At 43.9% G+C, this 15,770-nt stretch overlaps 2 protein-coding genes across 5 annotated transcripts in view; both read right to left on the bottom strand.

Annotated features, from left to right (window-relative positions):
- Positions 1-15,770, bottom strand: part of LOC135205651 (probable C-mannosyltransferase DPY19L3) — a 248,398-nt gene that overhangs the window by 64,963 nt on the left and 167,665 nt on the right. The gene's annotated exons all lie outside the window — the stretch shown is intronic.
- LOC135205650 (uncharacterized) lies at positions 11,286-14,647 on the bottom strand. Its single transcript, XM_064236472.1, has 2 exons — positions 14,031-14,647; positions 11,286-13,922 (listed from the first exon to the last, which is right to left on the bottom strand). Exons 1-2 carry the CDS (start codon positions 14,199-14,201, stop codon positions 11,733-11,735), a joined length of 2,361 nt encoding a protein of 786 aa, XP_064092542.1. The 5' UTR covers positions 14,202-14,647; the 3' UTR covers positions 11,286-11,732.

The following is a 15,770-nucleotide window of genomic DNA, read 5'->3' as shown; positions in this document are numbered from 1 at the left end:
TGGAGGTCTACATCAGGTCTATATATGGTAGTAATCCCAGGTCTTAATATTAAATATCAAGGGAGGAGATAGAGTTTGAAAAATGGTTATTTTCGGGATAAATCGCCCTGGCGTCACAAAACCGAAGGTCAGAGGCGAAAATCATATGCGGTTTGGAGATGTCCCAAGTCACCTTATTAAGTGGTATGAATATCAAAGTCCTGTCCTTAAAAAAGGGCATTAGCCGGCCGGCCCCCTTAAGCAAAACAGTATTCGCTAAATACAGAAGCTGAGTTGGTGTTGTTGTAACAATGCCTTAAAAATCTAAAGGGGAAACCGGAAACTCCTGGAGGGTTGCAGGGAGTACCGATTAAATTCACTTAGAATAATAGTCCTTTCGGTTGCCATCCTTAGAGGTAACTACGTTATGCGTATATGACTTGAACCATACAGTAGTCATGTAAGGCAAAGGTAAAATACGTAGAGTATTGTAGTCATTTGGACAGCTAATTCTCTACTTCTTTCTTCCTCGACGAGGAAGAGAGAGCATGGAAAACGACTGTCTTCGTTCTCTTTACGAAGAGAACGAATTTAGCACTAGTCGTAGAAGGTCCTCAAGTGAGAACCGAGTACCGAAGAGGACGGCTCAATCTTCTTATGTATTTTAGACATAAGACTTCATGGTCTTAGTCTACAAGTCTTTTTCATGGACGAGCCTCTACAAATGGATGAGAGCTCTTCCGAATCTTGTCAATGAGAACTTATCCTCTTACTCGATAAAATGTTATTGAAATATTTTTCAATGAGAACTAACCCATTTACGTGACAAAGGGTCTATATTTCATAAGTGAGGGGTTACTCACTTACTTGACAAAATGTTTAGTATCTTGTTAATGGGGAAAACCCACTTACCTGACATAAAGTAATCCTGGAATTCTAGCCTAAAGTCTTCCCAATTCCCACAAAAATCGAGGAAAAGGGCAGAATTCCTGGTCAGAGACTGGGCTTACGGCAGGTAGGTGTCCTGGGAAGAGGAAGGAACTCTCCAACCAGCTTCCTCTCCCATTTCATATCGGATGCCTGTTATTATGCTTAACCTTGCTGGAAGTAGGGCAAAGGAAGTCTTGCCTTGCATTTTCCTGGAGTTCATCAAGTCATGAATTCTTTGAACGCTCCCTTCGTAGAAAGCGAAATGGACATCTTGACGAGACCAGGCTACTTCCTCTTCTTCGACAAAGCACACTGCGAGAGAAGAGAGCAAGGGACCGAGGGCCAAAACTTATCAGCAAACTAGTCTTACAGAAGGTGTCTTCGTTCGCAGGTCGCGAGTCGCTCGAGGACTCTGTCTCCCTTATGGGAAAAGTAGAAGAGTCCCTAACCGACCGTGAAGCAATGAAACCCTGAGACCCCTTCTCTCGCTACCACCTCGTCAAAGGGGGTCTCTTACTTGAAGTAAGGTTCAAAGACGAAAGTCGGGAATGCTTAATAGCAACTCCGAAGCTTTGTGAAGTTCTGGTAAAGGATTCTGCTGCTGAGCGTTCTGAAGAGTGTCCGATAATCAAACCCTGAGGTCCCGTTTGTAACAGGGGTCCTCTATCTGAAAGAGGGTTCGAAGAAGAAGTTCGGGTATGTCTCACCGCAACTCCGAATCTTTATTAAGCTCCTGTAAAGGAATGTCCTGTGGAGAGTCCTGAAGAGCGTCCTCTTGACGAGCGTTCTTGTAGGAGTCCTGCTGAACGTCTTGATGCGTAAGGCGCCTATCGTTGTGAAAAACGTCTTGGCTAGTGCTCTGCCAAGCGTCATGACTTATATGACGCCGACTGTCTTCAAAAGCGTCCTCGCTAGCGTCCTGGCGAGCGTCCAGACAAATAAGACATCGAGCGCCTTCCAAACCGTCCTCACGAGCTTCCTGACGAACATTTCGACGTTAATGACGTCGATCGTCTTCCGTTTTCAAAAGGCGTCCTCGCAAAAGCCTTGCCAAGAGTATTGGTACAAATAACACCAAGTGTTCTGAACGGCATCTCAGCGAGGATCTTGCTGAGCGCTCACTAACCCTCTCCTGATGCATGAAAGGCCACCTGAGATGAGTCATGGAGAGCCGCACGCCGCTCCTGAAGTGCGCGAGCACTATAAGAAGACGTACTGCGATCGTCTTCAATACAAGCCTTAAGGACCTTCCTTACCTTCTGACAAAGGCGACGGCCGCCTGTGCGACATCTTGCGTCTTTGTAAGGCAAATGAACGCTTCCATAAACGCGCTCAAAAAAGGGAAAGCCAAGCGTTCCAAAAGACATCCTCGCGAGGGCCTTGCCGAGCGTCCTAATAGCATAGAACGCCAAGCATCTTGAAAGAAGTTCTCCCGAGGGTCCTGCCGAGCATCTTGATGCATAGAACGCCAAACGTCCTGCATAAAGTCCTTGTGAGCGTCTTGAAGAGCTCCCGAAGAGGAGAGCGACGAACATCAAGAGAAGAGTCATGGAGAGCTTCCTGACGTGATGCGGCGGACCCAAAAGCATCAACACAAGCAACTTGAGAGGCATCTTTGCCAGGGGCGCGCCGCTCATGAAGCGCGCTAAAGTCATAAGCCGATGAACGGCGATCGTCGTCAGGACGAGTATTATGGACGTTCGTAACTCCTGACAAAGACGGCGGCCGCCTGTGCGACATCTTGCGTCTTTGTCACGCTCATTGACACCTCCAGAAACGCACTCAAAAGGACGCCTGTGCGTTCTTAGGTGCGAGGATGTAGAAAACGACAAGCAAGGAGAAGGAGAAGGAGAAGGAGACTGCCTGACTTGACAGACAGCCTTTAATCCTTCCTGCGGTAAATTTGTTTTGTCCTTCTCTTGGCGAAAACGAGGCCAACCAAGAAGGGCTGATCCTGTGAGAAGACGAGGGGACGCCTTCTTCCTTTTCACAGTAACAATGATAGGGTGATCTGGGCGCTTAACAGCGTCCTGCTGCGATGACGTCCTATTTTCCTTCTGCGGTGGAAAGCCGTCACAATGTTAAGGTGACAATAGAAATCGTATGACGAGAGAGAGAGGACGAGAAGAGTCCTCCTCTATAAGCTTCTGTTTAAAGGGCGCGAGTCTTTCCGAAAGCTCCAACCCCTGTATGGGGAGGACGCCTCAGAGGACGAGAAGCAATCCTTCATGATTCGTGCATGAGCACGATCTTTGGCAGCCTGGGAAGCGTCTTCAGGTCCTGCCGAAGGGATGCCAGATCGGTGGGCGTTCCCCGTAACCCTCCTTCGGCTTTCGACATGCCCTCTCCCTGTGGTCCTGGGAGTCCGACAGAGGTCTAGACCTAGAGGCGTTATGGGGCCGATCTGACGCCCCCTCCACAACACTAGGGGCACTAACTCAACATCACTACACTCACAACACTGATTGGAGAGCGAGCACTTTAGATCCCAAGATTACTGATGCAATCCATCATAACAGAAAGGGCATTACCTCTCGCAGACACTTCCTCTAGGCCCGTAGGCCATCCACATGGTTAGGCAAAATAAAGTCTACAGGAGGTTAGTAGGTTCATTACCCTGACTTCTGTTTACTGATGCAGTCTTGGAGGAAGACCTCCTGATTCTATCACGCTCTAATTTGAGTACGTGCATACGAATCATACATCTTCCTTCGGAATCAGTCAAACATCACACTAATTACATTGACCTTTCAACAAGAAATATGTATACATCACGTATTAGCTCTAGAATTACCAGGGTTATCCGAGTAATATCTAATAAAAGCACTCCTCCCTTCCAGTCGGAGTTGTCAAAGTCGTGCATACTAAGTGAGGATCTACCGAAGGTTTCGTTAGTCTCACCTTACCCCTTGCAGACAACAAAGTCTGAAACTAGCCTAACTAGATTCAGACATCTTATGCCAAGAAAAATCAAATTTAAATCAATTTATGATAGCGTATGCCTAGCCGCAAATCCAAGTTAATAAACCAAAAAACAACCAAGATACTTAAGCGGCAATGAAGTTTCCAAAATCCTAAGACGGAGGTACTGAAAACAGTTGTTTACAATATCGGCGACAGAGAAAATCTGAATAGAAGATGGGAATGGTTCCTGACACCCGCCTGCGTGTGCCGGGAGTTTTGAAATTCTGTCGGACTTCGGAGAATACAGCTATATACATGTATATATATATATCTGGCAGGTAAGTGTCATGAACAAAAAACATTTTTATGATGCAAAACAAAAATTTTTATGATAAAATTAATTATCTGGATACTTACCCACTGACCAAGTTAGCTTACATATTTGGTCTGTTAGTGCAATCAGCATTGAAAATAAACAAAAGAATATGCTCAGCTGAGCTTACTGGACTGTCTGCAATCACCTTGGAATGTTTACGTTCTTGTCAGAACTCTTCATGACTACCCACTAAGATATGGGAAGGCTGGGTGGGTTCCCACTTTCTCAGTAGGAAAGTATCCAAATAATTGCATCATACAAATTTTCATCATGTAGGATGAATCCTACCTAGCATTAAAGGTAGCTGATTACCACATTCAATGAGGTTGGTGAGTTAGTTCAGCCAGAGAAACAACTGCTCTGCTAAGCTAACTAGCTTACTTAAAAGGGAAAAACCCTTAAACATCCTTGCCTATTGTGTGATCCTTCCTGATAAGTACAGTCACCAGGTGGTGGATTCACAGTAGGGTGTAAGGTCCTTGTAGCAAGACTTGTCGGAGCATCCTTACTGGGATAAGGACCTCTATCTCACTGAGTACTCATGATTCCTGTGCCAGAGTCAAAAGCCCACAACTGACAGTCCAAAACTAGACAATGACTACTTTCAAATATGAAGGTATGTTCCTATACACTGTGTACCTTCACGTTCCCCAAAACTCAACATAAGAATTTCCTAACCACCTAAAATTAAGAGAGAATAAAACACTTTTGTATCTGGTTCAGGAGAGTTATCCCCACCATGACAAGATGACTAAAAGTTTTAAAATTCCCATATGAAATTTGATGTCTTGCAAACAAAGTGAGGTATAACTACGTTCCAAGTCCATTGAGCTGCACTGAAAACCTTCTCTAGTGAAGGGTTTTTAAGGAAATTAAAAGATGTTTTGACAGCATGAATGTTATGAGGTTCAAGTTTCAACCTGGCAAATGATCAAAATTTGACTCAATGTGCACAGATCTGATTGAGCAATATAGAAAAAAAAAGACAGCATCCTTGACCTCCTAACATCACAGAATTAAGGATCAAACCTTTCTATATAAATCCTCAGATCTATACCTGGAGATAGATGAGCTTCCTTTTCACTGCCTCCTTAGGCATCTATATTAAGCACTGTTACATGCACTGACAAGGCCTAGTAGAATTGAAGGACTCCATGATCACCATCAAGGCACACAAACACACGGGCAAACAAAGCAACTGGCTTGGGAAGGAAAGTGCAAGCCACTAATCTCCAAGGTGGGTCATGGGGTTCTATGCATGGTCGGTGACCAGCTTCCACCTCGTATACGTATGAGTTGCAAGATGCCACAGATTCCTTGCTTTATAATCTTTGATTGTTTTTAACTGGTTTCCATTTGGCGTGAGAAGGTGTGACAGAGGGCATTCCATCAGAAGTAGAGTGAAGTCAAATGGGAGCAGATAACCTACGCGAAGGACAGCCACTAACAACGGCTCCACTCTGAATCTCTGCCACACAGCCCAATGACTCTCAAGGCATCCCAACACTAGTGGCATTGAGTAGTGAGAAGTGCCCAACCTATTGTCTTGCAACTCTTCCTCTGCCCCTGTTTCCTCTACCTCTTGAAGATCGGTTCTGAAAAGGCCATTTATGCAATTTCTTCTTTGGAGAAGCTGACTGAGTAGTTTTAGGAGAAGGAGTCGGTCTCAATGTCTCTTTTGAGGATTTTGTTGAATCTTCCTTCCTTCATTAGGTCAATTCACTGTAGACTTAATAACTGCCTGTTGAACTAGTCTGTCATTGGTATCAGACCTTCTTCTAGCAATCACTGCTTCCATTATCTTTAGGTAACAGAAATTAAGACTCAAAAATATTCCCATTGCATAGGGGTAATAAAGAGTTCACATCCACAGCACAGCTTAACTTGGCTAGAATCCCGTCTCTTCTCATCAACAGGATATCAGTCCAAACATTAGCACTCAAGTTGGTTAAGTATGAGATAGCTTTAGAGCCAGATTGAAGCAATCTGACAAAAGCGGACTCGTCCACTGACTTTCTTGTTGAATCAGAGGAGGAAATTTTAGCCACAGCCATGACCATAAATCTAGCAAAGAAGCTGTTTGGAATATAGAGGCCATTGACTCTAATGTAGCAGCCTCTTGGCACATAAGTGAAGGACATTCCATTTTGACTTGATCTAAAGTTAAACCTGGACCTAAATGAACAACATCTGGGTTGATATGTTTACTCAACAAAGGAATAGCAGGTGTTGAATAATATTTTCTGTCTCGGAAATGGGGGAGAAACTTGAACGATTTATTAGATTAAAGAGTTATCCCGGCCCAATATCTGTGCATTGACATGGTATAGAACAGATTCTGCATGGCTGGAGCATGGCAACTCATAGGAGACCTTAACATCCTTCTTGGGTCCTAGAAGAGCTTCTATCCCAGTTTCAGTCCTCCTCGAAAGGTTATTGAACTGACGAATCAAATCAATAACTTCTGCAAAAGAGGAAAGAAACTCTTGATTCTCTACTTCTTCTGCTTCGGCCGAGAATGTGACCATGAAAAATAACTTTAATTAATAACTTCATTGTGTAACTTCAAAGGCATGTGTTGTGGTAGACAGGAAATGAAAATACTACCTATATTCCCCTACCTGCACAAGTTGCCTTTTGCTGACTCTTGAGAATGTGCCATTAAGTAACTTACATTAACAGAAGCATACATTTCACAATGTGTACCTAAATTCAATCACCCACTGAAAATTACAAAGTGAAATACTTTTAAGAAGACAAAAGATCCAATAGGTATGCAAAGCAACATCAACCTTAACTGTCATTAAAAGCTCTTTAGGCTCTTAAAGGTTACTTGTAGGTACAGAAACATTGAATGTAATGTTTCCTTGCTAAGAACAAAAAGTAACCTTCAGCAAATACTTTTATAAATATAATGGAACCTCAACTAAAATTACTTCTGCATAACTTAAAATAACCTAAGTCATACATATACAAATGAAAAAAACATACTCTAAATAAACCAACAGAAGACGTAGTAACTCTGTTAAAGAAAACAAGTGAAATTCTGAAGTTATCCTGTACCCCGTGAAGTTACAGTAAGTAATACACTTATGTTGAAAAATTCTTTCATCACAAACTTTTCTCTAATAGCAGCCCCTGGTTCTGTTTCTGGTGGCTTGATCGTAACTGAAAATCGTTGCAAACCAAAATTCAAAAGCCTATGGGTGCCATAATCCTCTTTACGGTGCCCTAGACTGGTTAATGACGCCATAGACAGTGTCACAGCAAGATATTTTACCCTAATATGTAATAACTCTTTCATGAAAATGTGGAATTTCATTTGCCTAAGCCTTTACTATGGTCTGCATGGTAGTTCTACAAAATTTTTAATGTCAGATTTGATGAACTTACAGGTAAACATTGCCCTAGAACAGGGGTTCTCAAACTTTTCACCTCATCGAACCCCCCAATGTAGTCTCAAATTTTCTATCGACCCCCTAGCCTAACAATTATTAATAATTCAAGGGAAAAAAAGAACAATGTCAAAATCAATTTAAGTAGTATTAGTTTAGTATATTTGACATGCAGTATGATAAAAAAGTAACACACAGTAAGAAAATGTTTAGAAATTTAGATGCACCAGTGACTTGATTCTCAATGCAACATACCATTTTCTTCTTGCACTGTTGACATCATTAATGTGAAGGATGTGCCTGATGGGACTCAACAAGGATACTGATATTAGGTTGTAGTTTGGTGAGCTTCAGCTGTAGGTCACCTAGTTCTTCCAGGCTCAGTCTGCTCCTTTGTTTTGTTAAGACTGCATTTGCATGACTGAAACCAGCTTCAACCATGTATGAACTTGGGAAAGCAAGTAAAAAAGGGATTTTGACGGAGGAAAAATCTATTTTTGGGTGAGGAGCCGTGTCGCCCGGTGAACCCACCCCTTAGTAATGTATTGATCTCCCACCCGGTGGTGGTACAAGCTGAGGGTTGCTAACTCTAGATGTTGTAGATGGCGCTCGGGAGGAGGGTGTTGGTTGCGGGGAGGCGGCCTGTATAACGGCACCTCGTATGTTGGGGATTGTTGACGAGGATCATTCTGTGGGGTTGAAGGAAACGTGGCTGTATTACTCGCCCCTGGTTTATACACGACATTTTTATTTTACAAAAGTGCTCGCCTGAGGGTAGTAACCTCAGTCAGTCCCTTTGGTTTATTCTCTAGTATATTTAGCATTAGTTTTATATATTAGAAATGGCTAACGAGACATTTCACCGGGCGACACGGCTCCTCACCCAAAAATAGATTTTTCCTCCGTCAAAATCCCTTTTTTGGGCTCAAGCCGTGTCACCGGTGAAATCGTACCAGAGAAATGGGGCAAGCTGAAAATTAAAGAAAATACTGTAACAAGGAAGGAGAACTAAACCATTTAAATATAAAAAAAGAATTTTAATATATATAAACCCCAATATACAAAAAACTTGTATTGTTAACAAAAGACCTTTCACAACTTAACAAAATGAGAGAATTCAAAAAATGAATTTATGTACAGCTACAGGAGTTCACCTGTAAAGTCTAAAGGTAATACAAAATTATAACAATACAGCAGTACTTGGTACCAAAGGATCTCTTAAAACAAGCTAATACAACACTCCCCACCCGTGCCTGTTGAAGGCCCGAGGGAGAGGAAAGCAGGGTTGAACAACTAGGTGAGGCAGGCAAGTGGGAAATAAAAAGGAGTGTCAAAGAAAGAGGAAGTTAAGAGTTTTCAGGAACTACAATACTTCCTGCAGCCACGGCAGGGAACTTAAGTGCATTAAGAGATTTAAGGTAGTGGCGTTTGAAAACTGTCGAAGATTTCCACCCAGTGTACATTTTCAAACCTTCAAAATTCATATGCTGAAAATAGTTAATAGAGGTAGCAATTGCCCTGACATCATGAACCAGGGGAAATGAGTCAGGATCTGCCTGTTTAATAAAGTAAAGAATTTGTTGTTTGATACCTCTCATAGTAATTGTTCCTCCTTTTTCTCTCATGAATAAGGGGCCTGAGGACTTAAATGACGTTCTATCTAAATAAGATTTGAGAGATTGAACTGGACAGAGAGAAGCGTCTTGAGGGAGAGGAACTATTGACCAAGGAGTCCATCTATCTTGTGGACTTTCATTTTTGGCTAAGAAGGTTTTGTCTGGTGAAAGTAAAACATTACCATTAGGTTGGAAATCTATATGGCCTGGATCTCTAGACAAGGCCGACAGTTCAGAAATTCTTGCTCCTGAGGCTAAACTTAATAAAAATAGAGTTTTCCTAAGTAGGGTTAAATACTGACAGGATTCATTATCAATACTGGAGGCCAGTCTCAAAACTTCATTTAGAGACCAGGAAACAGACAGAGGCCTATGTATAGGTCTCAGCCTTGCGCAAGCTCTAGGGATAGAGGAGAAATAGGAAACTAGTTAAATCTATCCCAAACCCTACCAGGAAAATCTTTTTAAGGGCAGATTTCATAGTCGTAATAGTACCAGGAGCTAAGCCTTGATCAAACAATTCTTTAAAAAATGAAATTGCTAGATTGGTTGTCATAACCTGCACTTCCTTTTCTTTCACAAATTTAACCAACCTCTTAAGAGCAGAGTCATACTGTCTAAGAGTAGAATCTCTTTTATCAGATTCCAGGAATGTAATATTTTCCGGATCAATTCCAGAATCATGAAGAGCTGCCATCTTCATAAACTCCATAAAGTTAGGGCTTGCAGACTGTTTGAGGAAGCGTATACTTTCTTGGTTTGTACTATTTGTGACAGTATTGGATTGGGGATCCGTCTGGGACGGAGCTTCAATTCCAGTATTAGAGGGAACCAGTTGCTCTTCGGCCACCAGGGGGCTATCAAGGCTACTTTCCCTCGATATGTCCTGAGCTTGTGAAGGACTTCCATCAGGAGATTGACCGGTGGAAATAAATAAATTTTCTTCCAAAGATTCCAATCCAGCGACAATGCGTCTGTGGCAAATGCCAGAGGGTCCAGGTTGGGAGCCACATAGCATCGAAGATGATGATTTGACTCCGTGGCAAAAAAGGTCCACTTGGAGACCCGGGACCTGCTTGGACACCCATTGAAACGACTGTGCGTCCAGTGTCCATTCCGACTCCAATGGGGATGTCCTTGACAGAGCATCTGCCACTACGTTCCTGGCTCCTGCTAGATGTGTGGCTGATAAGTGCCAGCGACGTTTCTGTGCTCGAGAGAAGATCGCAATCATCACATGATTTACGAACTTGGACTTGGAGCCCCTTCTGTTGATGCAGTGAACAATTACTGCACTGTCGAGGACTAACCTGATATGTATTCCTTTCTTTGGATTCATTCTTTTGAGAGTAAGGAAAACTGCCATGGCTTCTAACACATTTATATGGAATCTTTGGAAGGACTTGGACCATTTTCCCTGAAACTTTTGAGTAGGGGAATGGTCTCCCCATCCGCTTTGGGATGCGTCTGTATGAACCACCAGATCCGGTTGAGGATACTGAAGTGGTACTGTCTTTGCTAAACTCTTGGCTGTAGACCAAGGTTTTAGACTCTTGCGTAAGAGCTGGGGAATTCTTGATAACTTGTCTCTTAAGCCTATATTGGCTCGACTTCTCCAAATTCTGTTGAAGTCTTTTAGTCTGGCTTTCAGTACCGGTTGGGTCACTGCTACAAACTGTAGGGAGCCTAGAATCCTTTCCTGGGCCCGTCTCGATGCTAGTTTGTTTCTTATAAACTGCCTTGTGGCTTTCGCAATCTCTTTGCACTTCTCCCAAGGAACTGAAAACCTGTGTGTCTGGAGGTCCCACTGTAGTCCCAACCATTGGAACTTGGCGCTGGGGACTAGTCTTGACTTTTGAAGATTTATCTGAAAACCTAAATTTTCTAGAAATCTCATGACTTTGTGGGTTGATTCCAGACATTGCTCTTTGTTGGAAGCCCAAATTATCCAATCGTCCAGGTATGCAGCCAATAGAATTCCCTGACTCCGAAGTTCTTGGACTACACGTCCGCCAACTTGGTGAAAATCCTGGAGCAATATTGAGGCCGAACGGCATGACTCGGAAAGAGTAAGCTTCTCTTCCTAATCTGAACCCTAGGTAAGGGGACAAGTTCCTTGCTATGGGCACATGATAATAAGCATCGGTAAGATCTATAGAGGTGGTGACGGCTCCACGGGGAAGTAAGGTTCTCACTTGGGTCACGGTTAGCATGCGAAACTTGTCGCATACTATACTGGAATTGAGCCGTGAAAGATCTAGAATCACCCTCCTCTTGTCTGTGCCCTTCTTGGGTACTGAAAATAGTCTGCCTTGAAATTTGATGTTCCTGACTCTTTTTATTGCCCTTTTCTGGAGTAGTTCCTGAGTGAAAGCTACTAGATCTGGTGTCCGGTCTTGAAAAAACTTGTATGGGGGAGGTGGTCCCTTCTTCCACCTCCATCCCAGACCTTTCGATATGACACTGTGTGCCCAGGTGTTGAATGTCCACCTGTGCTTGAATAGAGCTAATCTCCCACCTACCTTGGCTGTCTCATTGGTTGGCAGCTGGTCTTGAACCTCTACCTCCTCTGTAGGGTCTGGCTCTTGCGAGCCTTCCCCCTCCTCCGCCGACCCGTCTGGAGGTACCACGTCCTCTAGTTCCTCTAGGAGCATACCTCTGAAAGGAAGTATGAGCCTCATAAGTCTGGTTGTAGGCCGGTGATGGAAGTAAGGGTTGATTAGACTGTGGTGCTGGTGTCTGTACCCACATGTATGATTGTTGTGGTGGAGGCATGGAAGTGGAAGGTTGGTTCACCGCAGGAGATCTTTGAAACCTTCTCTGTTGAAACTTCTTTGGCTTCTTGGCCTTCTGACCGCCTGCCGTGGAAGGATCTGCTGGACGCTTGAACTTAAGAGCCCATCTGGTTGCCAGTGATTGATTGGCTCTCACTGCCTCTTGAGTAACCTGAGCTACTAAATCCTCCGGAAAGAGGAAAGGTCCCCATATTGAAGATCTAATGAGCTTATTAGGCTCATGTCTGATCGTTGCTGGTCTTAGGACAAACTTCCGGCAGGCTCTTCGCGCCACAGCGAAATCAAACAAGTCGTGTTGAAATGTGCCTAACAATGACTTGGTAAGGACCTGAAATTCCGGAGCAGTCGGATAGGTGGAAGCAATCATCTCCGCAGAAGTGACTGAGTGAAGGGACCGACTCAGCCTACACCTTGCTTCAAACTCGGCCTTAATGAGATGCTCAGGTAGTTTAAGGAGTCTCTCATTAAATTGTGTCGAAGCACAATCTGTTTCCAACTTCCCTTTCTGGAACGTTTCCGGAGTTTGATGCCAGTATGTAGGATCTTCGGGCATCAACAAAGACGTCAAGTCTGTCTCTTTCAATTGTGGAAGAGGCTTGTCTTCTTCCGCAGCTTTCAGGGTCAGCTCGGCGATCTTCGTGGTGCAAGGCAGCGGGTAATCTTTTGGGATAATGAAAGTGGTGTATTTCCCTTTAAATGGAGTGATCTTAGTGTTGACACACTCCATCTCCTTCATAATCCTAAGCCAAGCTGACTGAGCCGCTTCTCTTGGAAAGATAAGAGTCTCAGCCGGAACCTTATCTTCCCTTACAAGAGCTTCCTTAGTCAACCTTGCATAGCCTAAGAAAGGAGATTGTAAATCTGTCGGGTGAAACTCAAAATCTTCTAACGGGCGTGTCCCGCACCCTTCGATAGTGAGCTTACCATCACGCAAAACAGCTCCAAAAGCTAAACGCCACGGATTGCCTGCTTCAAAGGGAGGTAGATTGGCCGCATTAGGCAAGATCGAGAAAAGCTGTGGGTTTCCACCTGTCTGAGCCATCATTAACTGATGTTGGCTCACTATCCCTGACAGCTCTGATACTGACTGGTCCGTACGAGACATGTGCGATTCCAGTTTGCCTGAAAGAGCTGCCATATCCCTAGCTACTTGAGAGGAAACTTCTTGACTAACTTTCTGTATTAGAAGGGAAGTCAGAACCTCTAAGTTAACCGGTACTTCCCCTGATGTAGACGGGAAAGTCGGTGACGGAATTGGCGCCGGACTAAGGATAGCAGCAGCTATCGGGGTAGAAGCCGGTGAAGGAGCCGGAGAAGGAGTAGCAAGCTTCTCCTTAGTCCTACGTGAGGACTTGTCCTTGCTGCCGCTTCGGCTAGATCTACTCTTCGAGTTGGAGTCCGCGGCAGAAGGGGCCGAGGTGCCGGACTTCACTTTCGCAGGCAGCTGTTTAGTCTTCACGGTCTTCACCTTAGGCCGAACAGACGCTGCCTTAGTTACATCAACGTTCCCAAAACCCTCGAACCCTGGCGGGGTCCGAGAGGGGACACGAGAGGCGACTGGAGAAGGAGTAAGAGAAGGAAAAGGAGGGAAGTCAGAGGAGGAGATTGAAGGAGAAGGACTAGCTACTGCCTCACCTACCTGCTCCGTCTGCATCGGCTCAGACGATAAGTGCAAGCCGCCGACTTCCGCTACTACTTCTGCCTCGGGTCCCTCTAAAGGTTCTAAACTATGGTATTCTTCATTTATATCTTGAAGATATGGCGCCGCGACTTCTTCCGCTACAGCCGAAGTCTTCGAATTAGGGTAGATGACGGAAGCCGCATCCCGGGAAAGAATATAGGGCCTAGCTTTCCCTACATTTCTTCCAAAGCCACCTACCCAAATCTTCAAGGTGGCGAGTGCCGTATCTTTCACCTCTTTAGGGGCCTGGAAGAGAATCCTTGATCAGACGCAGGTAAAAATACTTCAGATGTATAGTAAACCATTCATCTAATAAAACAGAGAACAGTAAGCACAGATTATATGTCTACTTACCGAGTCATCAGTGATCTGTGCGTAGAGGTCATAGCAGACCTGGCATCTCTCATAATGCCAGACCGTCTCTTGCAAAACTTGTACTGCACATGCCGCGTGAGTGCGACACTCTACATGTCCGCACGGCTGTTGTAGCATAGCGGAACAGCCCACTTCAGCACACTGTAACATCTGTAAGAGATATTTACATATGAGTATTCACCAATCATCGTGTTAAACTATAACAGTAATTTTCCAGGGGTACCCCCCGGAAAATTTTGGATGATATAAATTTACAATTTTCTTGAGAATCCTCACTCTCCCTCCACTCAAATTCCGGCATCGCCGGAATGAGAGGCCAACAAAGATAGTCAGGAGGGAAGGAAACTCGGAAAACACATATAATATCTCTTAAACCGCAGTGTGCCTCTATTAAAATAGTAATCCGGCATCGCCGGACTACAGAATTTCATAATAAAGAGGACATGGGTAAAAGATAAACACAAAAATGAACCACCGTTATTTCCGCACGATATCCGGGTCCGTTTTTCAGGACCTGCCAACGTCTAGAAAAAACGGTGTAAAACAAAATGAAATAATTATAAAACATGCTAAACAATATAAATTTCATGATCCTAACGGTATCCGGGCCTATATTAATAGACCTACCACCGACCGGATAAAATTACTACAGTTAGAGCTAAAGATAAATGAATGTCAGAGATGCCAATCCAGCAGGATGGTATCCGGGCCTAGTACTAGACCTACCACGATCCCGAATGAATTAGCAGACGATCGTATACATAATTCAACCAATTCCCTATGAAATTCAAACGTATCCGGGTCCAGTTCTCCGGACCTACCACGATTTGAACATCAGCAGGAACTTAACGTCAAATTTGGTCTATGTATACTATAAAAACATAACTCCTTGTGGGGAGAAGACCTACCCTTCCCTGCTGGTATCCCGGAACTACCGGGATACGAAGGAAGGAGCCAGTCACGTTTAAAATGAAAACAAAATGAGTCGAACCGTGAGGAACTGGTTGTCAAAACATCAATCTTGTGATCCTTCACGTCTAAATAGAACGGAGAGGGGATGAAAGATGTAAATAGAAAAATAATTGTTTCTCACTCTGCCCCCCCGGAGTCCGGCGGTCGGAGATAAAGAAACGATATTCTATGAAGACAACCAACTCAACTCGAGACCCAAAAGTTAACACTGCAAACGTTCCCCACTTCTCATCCGCCTCCCTTCTAACTGTCTCTCCATCTAAAGATGACTAGTAGGTAATCAGTTCTATGAACTAATATGAAACCTACTCCATCAAACGGCCGCAGGATCTAGCCTAAAAGCAAGCCTATTAGGTTATAATTAAAGATCAGACGCTGTTCCCAACAGCTAATCGACCGTTGATGGAAAGTCAAAAGAGGACAGACTGAAAGAAAGACGGCGAACAAGAAGTAGCCTACTAGGATAGGCTAGCCTAAATAACCTACGCTAGGTTACTCTAATTAGAACCCCTATAGCTCTAATATGATTAAATTTTGAATCGCCTGGGATCGAAATCTCGGATACAAGAGCTAAAATCCAACATATAGCCTACGCTTAAAAACAGCACAGATATGCCACCACGCGGGGTTCAGAGCGCAACCTAACCTAGGTGCTAGGCCTAAACACGAAAGGTAAAAGGTGAATTTACCTTGCGAAAAAGCTCTAACTAAAAGAAAAAGGGTTTGACTAAATGCTAAATAAAGGAG

The sequence above is a fragment of the Macrobrachium nipponense genome, chromosome 24, assembly GCF_015104395.2.
Source record: "Macrobrachium nipponense isolate FS-2020 chromosome 24, ASM1510439v2, whole genome shotgun sequence".
Lineage (NCBI taxonomy): Eukaryota > Metazoa > Arthropoda > Malacostraca > Decapoda > Palaemonidae > Macrobrachium > Macrobrachium nipponense.
This window is presented reverse-complemented; position numbering and strand designations above follow the sequence as displayed.

Coding starts and splice junctions, on each gene's coding strand:
- LOC135205650 (XM_064236472.1), bottom strand. CDS start 14,201: ATGTTACAGTGTGCTGAAGTGGGCTGTTCCGCTATGCTACAACAGCCG. Junction 13,923..14,030: donor CACAGATCACTGATGACTCG/GTAAGTAGACAT, acceptor ATTCTCTTCCAG/GCCCCTAAAGAGGTGAAAGA.